Raw genomic sequence first — 10,701 nt, forward strand, 5'->3', positions numbered from 1 at the left:
GGGAGCTATTGGGGACACACACCACTGTGCACAGGTGGCCGGGCTTACTGAAGTTATGAATATTGTTTTTGACAGCCTATGCCATTGCTATCTATCTTGTTAATCTATTTAGGGCAGCAGTTAATTTGTAAAATGTAATTGATGTTGTGGACTATGTATGGGAGTGTGTTGCGTTGGCTCCACAGGTGATCTTCGGGACGGGGCTTAAAGTAGCACGCCGAGGGGTTTATGCATTTCAAAGTAGAGAATACCAATTAAAACTGATAAGGCTCAATATGGGATTTCAGGCTGCCACAGTGAAACACATACAGTACAACATGAGAATTAATCATCTGCTCTTTGGTCGTCAGGTCAGAGGAAGGATCCAGGAGCAGGAGAAGAAAATGGAATCTCGAAGGGGCAGTGCATGAGCGGGCTGAAGGACATTCCTAAAGGAAGACGGAGATCAGAGGACAGAAAGACGGAGGAGTTGGCCTGCTGGGTAATGGTTAGTTTCATTTCTTTTTTTATACTAATTAATAGTTTGTCAATATTTGTATAAAGTAATTCAGAATTGTATTATTCAGAATTAGAAGTTACTTGTATTCATCCTCAAGGGGAAATATTTTTTATTATGGACACACAACTGTTAAGTTAAGAAAGTAAAGTTAAATGCACTTAATATTTGATTTATTACTTTCATAAGTATATGTCACATAATCATAATAGATGTAATTACTCAAACTAATTTGTGCTGCATAAACATAAAATGGCATGATTGTAATTACTTGGATTGTGAAAAAATGTAAATTATTATACGTAATGGTTCATTTTACCCCAGTAAAAAAAGTTATGCAGTGATGCAAACAGTATTTTCCATCACTATTTTCAAAGATTAACAATGATTAATTCCTTGTTGAGAGCAACTACTATTCTTAAATGTATTTATCACATTCAATCTGTCACCTCACCAGAGTGTTATGTGTCTGCTTTAATAGACAGATATTTACCACACCTCCATGTGTCAGCTGCAGGTCACATATTGCCAAAGCAATTTAATACCTTGAAAGCCAGAAGGTGTGTCTCTGTATGCATGCTGCCTTTGAAGTAAAACAATAATGTGTCAAGTTGTTATAGATTAACTTCTATTTATAGTGTTGAGTTCATTGTAAGAAGGTGTTTGTATTTATGTTTTGCATTTGCATACATTTCATTTTTGCCTTGATTTGGTGAATACATAAACTTTATGGTTTTCCTTTCCAAAGCTCGGACTCGGGTTGGACCCAGTCATCTCCCATAATGCTCTGCAGTTGAAAATCTTGGAAATACTGCAGCAGGTGGCTACAAAGCAAACAAAAGATAACATCATTTTAGACCATCTGTCTAATATATATATGTAACCAACCCTATGCACTGTGAATTTTGACATGGATTTCTCAAGAGCAATAGTTTTGATTATGCTGTGTAGAGACAAAATCTGAACCGCTTAAGTTAGTCAAATCCTTTCTTCTTCGCTAAATCACTAACTCAAATGTGAGTATCAAATATTATCTTTCTACCTGCATAATAAAGGAGTTTTTGTTAATGAGTTTTGTTTATAAGAGTTCTTCTATTAAGAGTGTTTTTAAACTTCCTATGAGTTATCTGTCCTTTCCTCTGTATCTACCTGCGTTGCAACAATGACATTTCCCCATGTGTGGACAATAAAGGATTATGTTATCTTATCTTTATCTACACCCATCAATGTGCCATAATAAAGACATAATATAAAAATATAACTCATACATTCAATTCAACCCTCATTGTTCTTATTGTTGCCACAGAATGTATTATTATTATTATAGAATGTATTATTTTGTTTAATAATTAAACATCATTTTTAAAATGTACTTACAAGTTTGGTTGTTGGCCTTCTGCAATTTCATCCTTAGAAATTGAGTAAAGTGCTTCATAAGTGCGTCCATCGTCAGATCCATGAATAGCATAAGAGTTCATCTTATTAACATTAGGAGGGAAGTAACCCCAGGGAATTAGAGCTTCTCCCATCCATGTATCCCCAGTGACTGTGGCACTAAACACCATAGGGAGTTGTTGCTGAAGGGAAAAATACAACATAATAATGTTGATAACAACATTGTATAACTGTAGTGTTACTGGGAAACATAAATCATATCCTGCTCACCACAAACGCCTGACCGACACCTGAAAGTAACAATATGAGGTGTTGTCCATGTCTAACCAGGAAGAAAAAAAAGGATTACTGTAAACAGACTTTTCAAATTACAACCTTTAAAATACTTACGGACACACTTCCACCTCAAGGTAGTTTTCAGTAGTGCTGTCCAAAAAGAATGACTCTACAACTGCAATAAGAGTCATGAAGAGTCAATGTACATAATGTGTGTGTGTGTGTATCTAATATATTGAGTAAATATATACAACAATATTGGCTGATATATGGATTAATCAAATAAAGTGAAAAGCAGTGTACACAATTTAACTTTGTAGCTTTAATACTCATGTCTTCATAAGGTTACCAAATATGTGAGGCCCATAACTATAAATCCAGTTTAGTTTCGGTCAGTTCTTTTGTTATTGCTCTTCTTCGATATGGGGTACCGGTAATTGTTTTGTCACTTTAATAATGCTGAGGAATTTGTTTTGAAGATTTAGTGTCACAAAAGGACCCATGATTCTTATGGCTAAGAACTAAACTTCAACTTCTCCAAGTATAGTCCTAATTTATACCTGGTTTAGGCCAAAAGTGGTCCAACAGTAGCCTAGTTTCCTGTTACTAGAATTAAGATAAGATAAGATAAGATATTCCTTTATTGTCCCACATGGGGAAATTTCATTGGTGCAACGCAGGTAGATACAGAGGTAGATACAGAAGAACAGATCACTTATAGGAAGTCTGAAAAACACTTTCAGTAGAAGATCTTCTATAAATAAATAAAAACTCCCATAGACAAATAAATACATAAATACCATTGCATGTGATCCCGACAGTAATTGCACATGAATATGTGTCACGACAGCACATGGATTGCACATGAATTTCACAGTAATTGCACAGTAATTGCACATACGACAGAATTGCACATCAGTATTAGGTTAGGTCAGTATTGCGACGGGATAACGTGACGATCTCCGGGTAAGACGACTGTTCTCCGCAGTTTCATGAGTTCCTCCTTTGTGGAAACGCGGTACGGCGCCGGCCGGGGGGCGGGGCCGGAGCCGGGGGGCGGGGCCGGAGCCGGGGGGCGGGGCCGGAGCCGGGGGGCGGGGCCGGAGCCGGGGGGCGGGGCCGGGGCCGGGGGCGGGGCCGGAGCCGGGGGACTCAGAGCCAAAACACATCGCGACGACACGACGAAAACACTCAATCCAGCCGAATAAAGTCCAAAACAGTTGAATTAAAAAACTATTCCAGCGCGTGTCCCTATCGTACAGTAAAATAGAAAAATATACTAACTATATTTACAAAATATAGGAGATAAAGCACAATAAGTGTGAGAAAGAAGAGAGAGCGTTTACACCGGGAATTAATATGTTCTTAGATCTGATTTAGAACTATATGGTAGGTCAAGTTTTTTGTCTTTGTTTAGTGGTTATAAAAAGTATTTCTGAAAGCATGTGCACATCTGTTGATTCTCACCTTCATAATCCCAGAGTCCAGGAAAGGCATGTCCAGGGGGTCCAGGAGGGGCTGCAGGGTCATTAAAAAAAGGCCCAAATACTTGCATCTTCAGCCCCCCTGCCCCAGGCGAGAAGGTTATCCTGATCGGATCATGGTCCACAGGATCACTGTTCCAGGTGTGCTCAATAGAAAACTGCAGATGGTTTTGGGGGCTGAAAAAAAAACATGACTGACTGATGTCATATTGTGGTAGCTAGAGTCAGGAAATGTACACTTACAGACTTGTTGAAAGTTGCAGAGAGGCATACAGGAAAGTCAAAAACTGTAATCCACGAACCAAGCCCATGTTGTCTCAAACTACAAAACCTGTTTGAGCTCATGTGTTTCCTGTCCTGGATGTATAGGCTTATCTTGTGTTTTGAGAATTGTTATCAATAATAGCTCTGTTATCCAGTAACTAAGTTAGCTCATAAAGACTGCTCACAATAGGCCTCACAGACAAACACTAATGGTCTTTGATGTCTCAGTATTGCACACAAAAAACACAGGTATTATTGATTTCATATTTACATTCAGCGTCCTTGTAGTCTGTTGTTTGACTTGTTATTGACTTCTTATACTAGAATAAATATGCATATCTAACAAACACTTAAACGTAATCTTCCCAATCTGATGTATTTGTCCAACACTAACTTCCCGATTAAATGCAACAGTTAGCAAGTAAAAGATAAATAAAGGTACCTCATTCTTTGTTTGAAACGAAACTCAGCAGAGCAGACAGCCGGAACTCCTCTTCCCCACTGTTCTACCCGGAACAGTTTTGGTGTTGCACCCTTACTTTTCGCTTATTGGTTAGTTTATGTTTCCCTTCAAAACAACCGGCGCCGCGACTGGGGATTTAAGAGACACGGAATGTCGGATAATTTGCTTGATAAAAGGAATATTTGCCCTTTGAGTTTTGCTGTATTTATGGTTGATACAAATGTTTTATTCGACCCCAAAAATCTAGTAGGGGTGAAAAATAAATGCTGAAATTGATAAGTTATCAGCTAAAGCTAGTTTGTGAGCTAACGCTAATGTTTGGTAACCATAACGTTAAGTGCATCCACACCAGCTGACGCACACAGCAAAACCATATATATATGCCTCGTGTAAAATTCATACGGAATCATCTAACGTTGTACAAATAGAAGCATGGAAGCAGAATTGCACTTTTTGCGGGACCAAGGTAGGGAATTGCAACAGCCCGTCTTTAATTTGTATTTATGGTTCACAGTTCACACCAGTGACATTTCGACTATAGATGTATAACTTAGCCTTACTTAACGCTGTTTGTCTGTGGTTCACACGGCAAATCCCTTCCAGTTTTAATAGCAGTGTTGGTGCTGTTCAGGCCATGGTGAGATTTTTAACAAGGAAATGCAGTAAACGGTAAAGATCCAATAAATAAGACGAGCTAATCACGCATTATTCTTGAACCTGTTAGTTGTTGTCCTTGTATTAGAACGTTTTTGTTGTTGCTTGGACTACTAAATATTAATTTTGTGATCGTTTAGTTCAAAGGTTAAATTCTGCCCTGAGTCAATATCAACATGGACATAACTCTCAAGTCTCATCACAGGTATGATCCACTTTGAGTTGCTGCTCATAATGGTTAAAAGCCATCTTCGGTAAATTAATTTAACTTGGAATGCATGTAGAGTAAACTCATAATTCACCCTTCTAACTCAGTCCATACCTGTCTGCTTTCTTCCATACAAATACTTCTATTTAGTTGACTGATACAAATTTTGATTGACAAAGATGAATTGACTTAACAACTAAGAATCTGATGGCACAGTGGCTTCACAGCAAGAAGGTAGTGTGTTCCACTCCCAGGCCAGACTCGACCTTTCTGTGCCGAGTTTGCTATTAGTATGTTTCTACCTGTGTCTGGTGGATTTCCCCCATCAATCCAAAACATGCAGGATATGTTAAATCCTCTAGCCTCCTAGTCCTGACCAAGATCTGGAGATGGGTCTGCTCCTGACAGGTTGCGCCAGCACGACTTGAAGGATTTGTCAAATGCAGAGGACAATTTTCCCCACAGGGACCATAAAGGCTAATCTAATCCAACCAAATTTATAACCCTGAAAAATATCTCTATTTAGGTCGAAGTGGAGGCACAAGCACAACCCACAACTCAATGGATTGCTGATAGAAGGTTTGGTTTCACATTCATTGGCACACATACACGTCCCTGCATTTCTGTTGTTGTTTAATTTATTCCCCATACAATCTTAATCATTGCAGTATAATGGCTCCCTTGATTGATGAATATGATCGTCACATAGAGGAAATCACTGTACAGCTACAGAAATACCAGGTACCATAGTTTATGCAATTGTAACAACATATGCTTTTTAATCTTGAATGCATTTTTCTTCTGATGCAAACAGGCACAAATGGCAGAGGTAAAAGTCAAGCTGGACAGAGTTGTCAAGGAGAATGAAAGGTATTCTTCTGTCAGTCCTTTTATCTAATACGCTCCAAACTTCCAAATGTAATGCAATAGAGATAAAACGATGTGAAACTATTAGCTGTTACTGTAGAAACATGGTAGAAGAGGTTACAAAGGTCATCTAGAAATCTTTCCTTCCCTATTGTAACCTTACTACAGTTAACAAAGGAAGTAATTTATTTCTATTAGATAATATATTCTACTGTATAGTGTATTAATATCCATCAGTGAGGAAAATGGAGGTCTTAAAGTATGGACAAAGGTCACATTCCTTTATTAGTGACCTTCCACTTGACACGTGTTAATTAAATCACCTCAAAAAGAAATGATTACAGCGTTAGTGAGGCCGGCTCTTATTACCTAGTTGATAATCAAGAATAGATGACAGCCAATAAAATTACATTTTCTTTCTAGTTAATTTCTAACACAGAAGCAACTATATTTAAAATTGACCTTTTAAACATCTCAGGCTGCACACTGAGCTCAGAGAGTCAGTGGAGAGGCAGCTACATGCCATTCCAGTGTCTTCTGCTGCAGAGGGCAGCGCAGTGGAGGAAGAAACGATCATCAAAAACCTTCAGGAGCAAATACAGCTGTCTGAACAGGTTTTTGTCTCATTTTTTAAATTACAATGTATTACCCTTCATTATTTCCTTCTTAAATATATATTCAATGATTAGGAGCGAGGGCAGGCCATCGAGTTGTGGCAGACGACATCCCAGGAGCTAGATTGTCTTCAGCAGATTTACCAGAAGACCATGTCTGACAAACAGATGCATGGTGCCCAGAGGAAGCAACTCACAGTTCAGTAATTATTGTCTCCCACACATTAACCACTAGATGGAGCCATTACCAGAGGCCAGATAAGCGTTAGTTGTTAAGAGACTTGGTTTAATTATAAGCAGTAACATTTTATGTAAGCTATTTTGCCTTAACAGGATCAGCTTGTTCAGTTCCAGCAACAAGCACAAAGGCTCCTAGTAGACAATCAGAAGCTGGAAATGGTAAGTGCTGGTTGATTAAAATCTTGGTGTATTATTATCTTCTTAGTCTGGTTGATTTCTGTTACTACTAGAAATTAACACACCATATAATTGCCTAATAACCTCTGTAAGTTAGTGATACAGTTACTTACTCACTTTGTAACTCCGTGTTATTTGCACTGGCTGTGTTGAAGTTTCTTTTGCTCCTTAGGTTGTTCACAGGACACGCACATACACACAGAGTGACATATTAGCTGGGTCCTACTCTTTAGAAACAATGGGGAGTAACACTATAGCTCTATGATGAATATTTAATTTATAGGCTGGCCTTGGGCTTCCCTCAGACATTGGCCTTTATATTTGAGCCGACAACAGAAAAGCTTGCTTGACGTTTTATCCTTAATTTTTTTTAAACAATCTAACATTATCTGGGTTAGAATTTGAAGATATGCCCCATAAATGGAACTCCTGTCTCTCTTGCCACACACAGACCAATCAGCAGTTTCTAAAGACATTAACTGAACAGACAACAGAGATGGAGGAGCTTCAAAGCCATAACAGGTAATTAGAATTGTACAATTTGGTGGAAAAAATAAATTACATGGTAAATCGCTTAAGCATGTTGCTGTTGTTTTGCAGACAATCTAAAGCTGAACTGCGGACAGCCACAGCCAAAGTAAATGACATGACCAAATTATTGCAAAATCTCCAGGACCAGATGCAGAGACGGGTGAGTGAGTCAAACTGGGCAAAATAGATTCATTAAATAAAATGAAATTAACGCTGCATGTGTTCAGGAAGGAGATGTAACTGAGGCTCAGGGCCGAGAGAATGCAGCTGACAGAAGACTGCAGCAGCTTCAGTCCGCCCTGGGCCAGCTAGAGTCCAGGTGCGAACATCCTAAACTGTTAACAGGCATTGAGCATTTTATTATTCAATCATTCAATCTGGTCACAATTATGAACTAAGATTTGTGTTGCTTTGTTTTGTTTATCTTAGATTAAATGCTGCAACACAGGAAGCTGAAACAGTTCGCAGAGAGCAAAGTGTTTACGAGAGAAAGGTTGGAGAGCTCCAGGCCCGTTGTAGCACTTTAGAGGAAGATAAATATGCCGCTCTCACCAAGGTCCGAGAAAGCATTCAGACAGCGGAGGAGGCCACACTGCAAAAAGAGCAGGTACATACATTGGAATTGGTTATCTGGGCTAATATGGCTGTTATTTTAGTTCCTCCTTGAATTACTTACAGAAATCTTTTTCCCTCAAGGCCCTGTTGAGAGAAAAACAGAAAACGGAGGAACTGGAAAAGACAAAGGAGACCATAAAGCAGTTGATGCTAGATGCAGCAGTCCGTACCAGAAAAGAGGAAAGGAATTTCAACCCCAAAACTATTACCCTTGAAAATTTGATTATGAAGTTTGTTTGTATTATTTACAGATTGAGAATGTTCGGAAACAGTGCAGTGTTCAAATCCTCAGGATGACAGAGGAGCTGTCCGCATTACAGCTAGTAAGAGCGACAGTAACATGACCTTCAACTTATTTTGGTCACACAAACACTTCTTTCTTTACATTTTTGTTTTGTCTTTTCAGGAATGTGCAGATAAACAATCACAAATCGAAAGGTCTCTTCGAGAAAGAAAGGCTGTAGAGGAGGAACTGGAGAAGGTTGTTTTACTGCAAGAAAAGTACTTTTTAAGTTATAAATAATGTAGCTATAGTTTCAAATTTTCAGGTGTACAAAGAGGGACGGGCAGAGCCAGAGTTCAGAAAGATAGAGGCGCTTCACCACAAGTGTCTGGAAGCAGAGCGAAGGAGAGAAGACATTAATATCACTCTGCAAAGCACCCAGAGCAAACTGAAGAAGATGGAAATGGAGTAAGTGGACTCGCCTCCTTTTGGATGACAACAGTGCTAGCCCAGCTCCATCTGTTACTGCTAATGATGTTAGTTCGATAGTTAGTTAGTTAGTAGATCATCCCGATCTGCCCAGTTCACCCTTCTCTTTGATGTATTTATCAATTTACAGCTACAGTGAAGAGTTGTCCCGGTGCCAAGAGGAAGTACGTCGGCTGCAGAACGCTTTAGCTACAGCCAGGGAAGAAGGCGTGAGCATCAGTGAGGAGCGCCTTAAGCTGCAACAGGAAAACACTCAGCTCTGCAAAGACATGGATGATTTGAGAAAATCAAACTTGATCGATCAAAAGAAAGCCAAGCAGCGGGTAATGATTACCATCAAATAGGAATGAGAAGCTGTGATTTCAAATGTGTAAACTGAATTTAACTATTACCATTTCAGATGTCACAATTGGAACAGGATTATTGCTTGAAAGAACGAGAACTAGACGCTCAGATTCGTGAGTTAGAAGAAACGGGCAAAAGAAATAGTTCTGATCTAACCCGCCTTGTCACAGCACATCAAAAGTCTTCTCTGCACTGGAAAGAAGAGGCCAAAAAGCTGATTCAGGACTTTGAGACTAAAATAATGAGCCACAAGTAAAGATCCATCAAGTTAGATTCTCAATATAATTCCTGTAAAATATTTTATGTTATTTAGTATTTTGCTTTTCAAGGTCTGAGCTGAATCGTCAGAAGCATCGTTCACATGAACTTGAATTGCAGCTTGAATCCAACCATGCCACTATTGCAGAGGTCAGCTTTTCCTAAATGTAGTTTTTTACTGAAGAAAAGTTGCCAGTCTGTATGTAAGTATATTCTTACTATGTAATGTATTGCAGTATGAACAACAGCTTGCAGAGTATCAGGAGAAGTCCAGCCGTCTTCAGATACGACTTACACAGGCCGAACAAAAGGCAACTACAGCCACACATCAGGTAACACATTTTGTCTGTAGCATAATTGTGGCTGAATATTGGCGCCTGCCCAGAGTATATATGTGGCCATTTTTTAACCCTTTTGGTCATTTCTCTATACACAAAAGCATTGAATTAAACTGATCATTATTTCACACAGAGTCCAGTTTGGGGTGCAAAAGAACGATGCTGACTGGTCAAATACTCATAACATTCTGTTTTTTCTTCCTCCAGTTAAATATGATTACATCACGACAGAGGAAAAGACACATGGGTGACACAGAGACAACATGAGGCTAAATGGCAACTCCAGATTAGTTATTTTAAAGAATTAAATACATAAGAAAACAAATAATATGATTTAATTGTATATTAGGGAGTATGAAAAGAGTCTAATGTTTACTGGAATTGTGAATTGAATTCTTGAAATAAATTGTCTTTTTTCTATGTCCATCTTTTTATGATCACAATAAAGCACACTAAACCTTTGTTTATTGTGAATTTGTCATTTCTTTTACTTTCACACTTTTACTTTCGCTCATTCGTCCAGGAGTGTTCCATTGTAGAAAAAGATTCAGTTGTAGTCATCTGGTCTCTGCTTTTAGGAAAAACAAAACTTTTCGACACTCATCCGAGAGTCATTTTCAATCTGTGAATCAAAACTCAGATATTTATCCTACTCTGAGTAGGCCCTGCGCACTGGGCGGGACCTCCTGATAAAGGGTGTTCACCATTGACTGTATAATAGACCAGGGCTATTCAACTTAATTTTCAAGAGGATCCGATTTTTC

At 38.7% G+C, this 10,701-nt stretch overlaps 2 protein-coding genes across 3 annotated transcripts; one reads left to right on the plus strand and one right to left on the minus strand.

The window, feature by feature from the left end:
* Positions 1-1,170: 1,170 nt before the first annotated feature.
* cunh4orf33 (chromosome unknown C4orf33 homolog) lies at positions 1,171-4,431 on the minus strand. Of its 2 annotated transcripts, none has more exons than XM_072462802.1 (6): positions 4,358-4,431; positions 3,635-3,828; positions 2,282-2,342; positions 2,162-2,213; positions 1,874-2,073; positions 1,171-1,320 (listed from the first exon to the last, which is right to left on the minus strand). In XM_072462802.1, the coding sequence occupies exons 1-6, from the start codon at positions 4,360-4,362 to the stop codon at positions 1,224-1,226; spliced, it is 609 nt and encodes a 202-aa protein (XP_072318903.1). In that variant the 5' UTR covers positions 4,363-4,431; the 3' UTR covers positions 1,171-1,223. The 2 variants fall into 2 exon arrangements, with proteins under 2 accessions (XP_072318903.1, XP_072318902.1); XM_072462801.1 differs by lacking the exon at positions 4,358-4,431 and adding an exon at positions 3,895-4,101.
* Positions 4,432-4,598: 167 nt separating this feature from the next.
* On the plus strand, positions 4,599-10,246 carry sclt1 (sodium channel and clathrin linker 1). Its single transcript, XM_072462800.1, has 21 exons — positions 4,599-4,844; positions 5,173-5,237; positions 5,767-5,819; positions 5,909-5,981; positions 6,055-6,110; positions 6,586-6,721; positions 6,797-6,919; positions 7,055-7,120; positions 7,590-7,660; positions 7,739-7,829; positions 7,897-7,988; positions 8,099-8,276; positions 8,366-8,465; positions 8,537-8,607; positions 8,691-8,765; positions 8,833-8,975; positions 9,127-9,319; positions 9,397-9,593; positions 9,671-9,749; positions 9,836-9,931; positions 10,145-10,246. Exons 1-21 carry the CDS (start codon positions 4,811-4,813, stop codon positions 10,202-10,204), a joined length of 2,052 nt encoding a protein of 683 aa, XP_072318901.1. The 5' UTR covers positions 4,599-4,810; the 3' UTR covers positions 10,205-10,246.
* Positions 10,247-10,701: the final 455 nt, after the last annotated feature.

Source organism: Eucyclogobius newberryi, unplaced genomic scaffold (assembly GCF_026437365.1).
Source record: "Eucyclogobius newberryi isolate DKJ021-1_F unplaced genomic scaffold, fEucNew1.0.hap1 SCAF_4, whole genome shotgun sequence".
NCBI classification, from domain to species: Eukaryota; Metazoa; Chordata; class Actinopteri; order Gobiiformes; family Gobiidae; genus Eucyclogobius; species Eucyclogobius newberryi.

Excerpts from the sequence above, each read along its gene's own strand:
- cunh4orf33 (XM_072462801.1), bottom strand. The coding sequence starts at position 3,962 with ATGGGCTTGGTTCGTGGATTACAGTTTTTGACTTTCCTGTATGCCTCT. Across the intron at positions 3,829-3,894 it reads CTGCAACTTTCAACAAGTCT|CCCCCAAAACCATCTGCAGT; the intron begins GTAAGTGTACAT and ends TTTTTTTTTCAG. Across the intron at positions 2,214-2,281 it reads CTTGAGGTGGAAGTGTGTCC|ACATGGACAACACCTCATAT; the intron begins GTAAGTATTTTA and ends CTTCCTGGTTAG.
- sclt1 (XM_072462800.1), top strand. The coding sequence starts at position 4,811 with ATGGAAGCAGAATTGCACTTTTTGCGGGACCAAG. Across the intron at positions 8,277-8,365 it reads CCACACTGCAAAAAGAGCAG|GCCCTGTTGAGAGAAAAACA; the intron begins GTACATACATTG and ends TTTTCCCTCAAG. Across the intron at positions 9,750-9,835 it reads ACCATGCCACTATTGCAGAG|TATGAACAACAGCTTGCAGA; the intron begins GTCAGCTTTTCC and ends AATGTATTGCAG.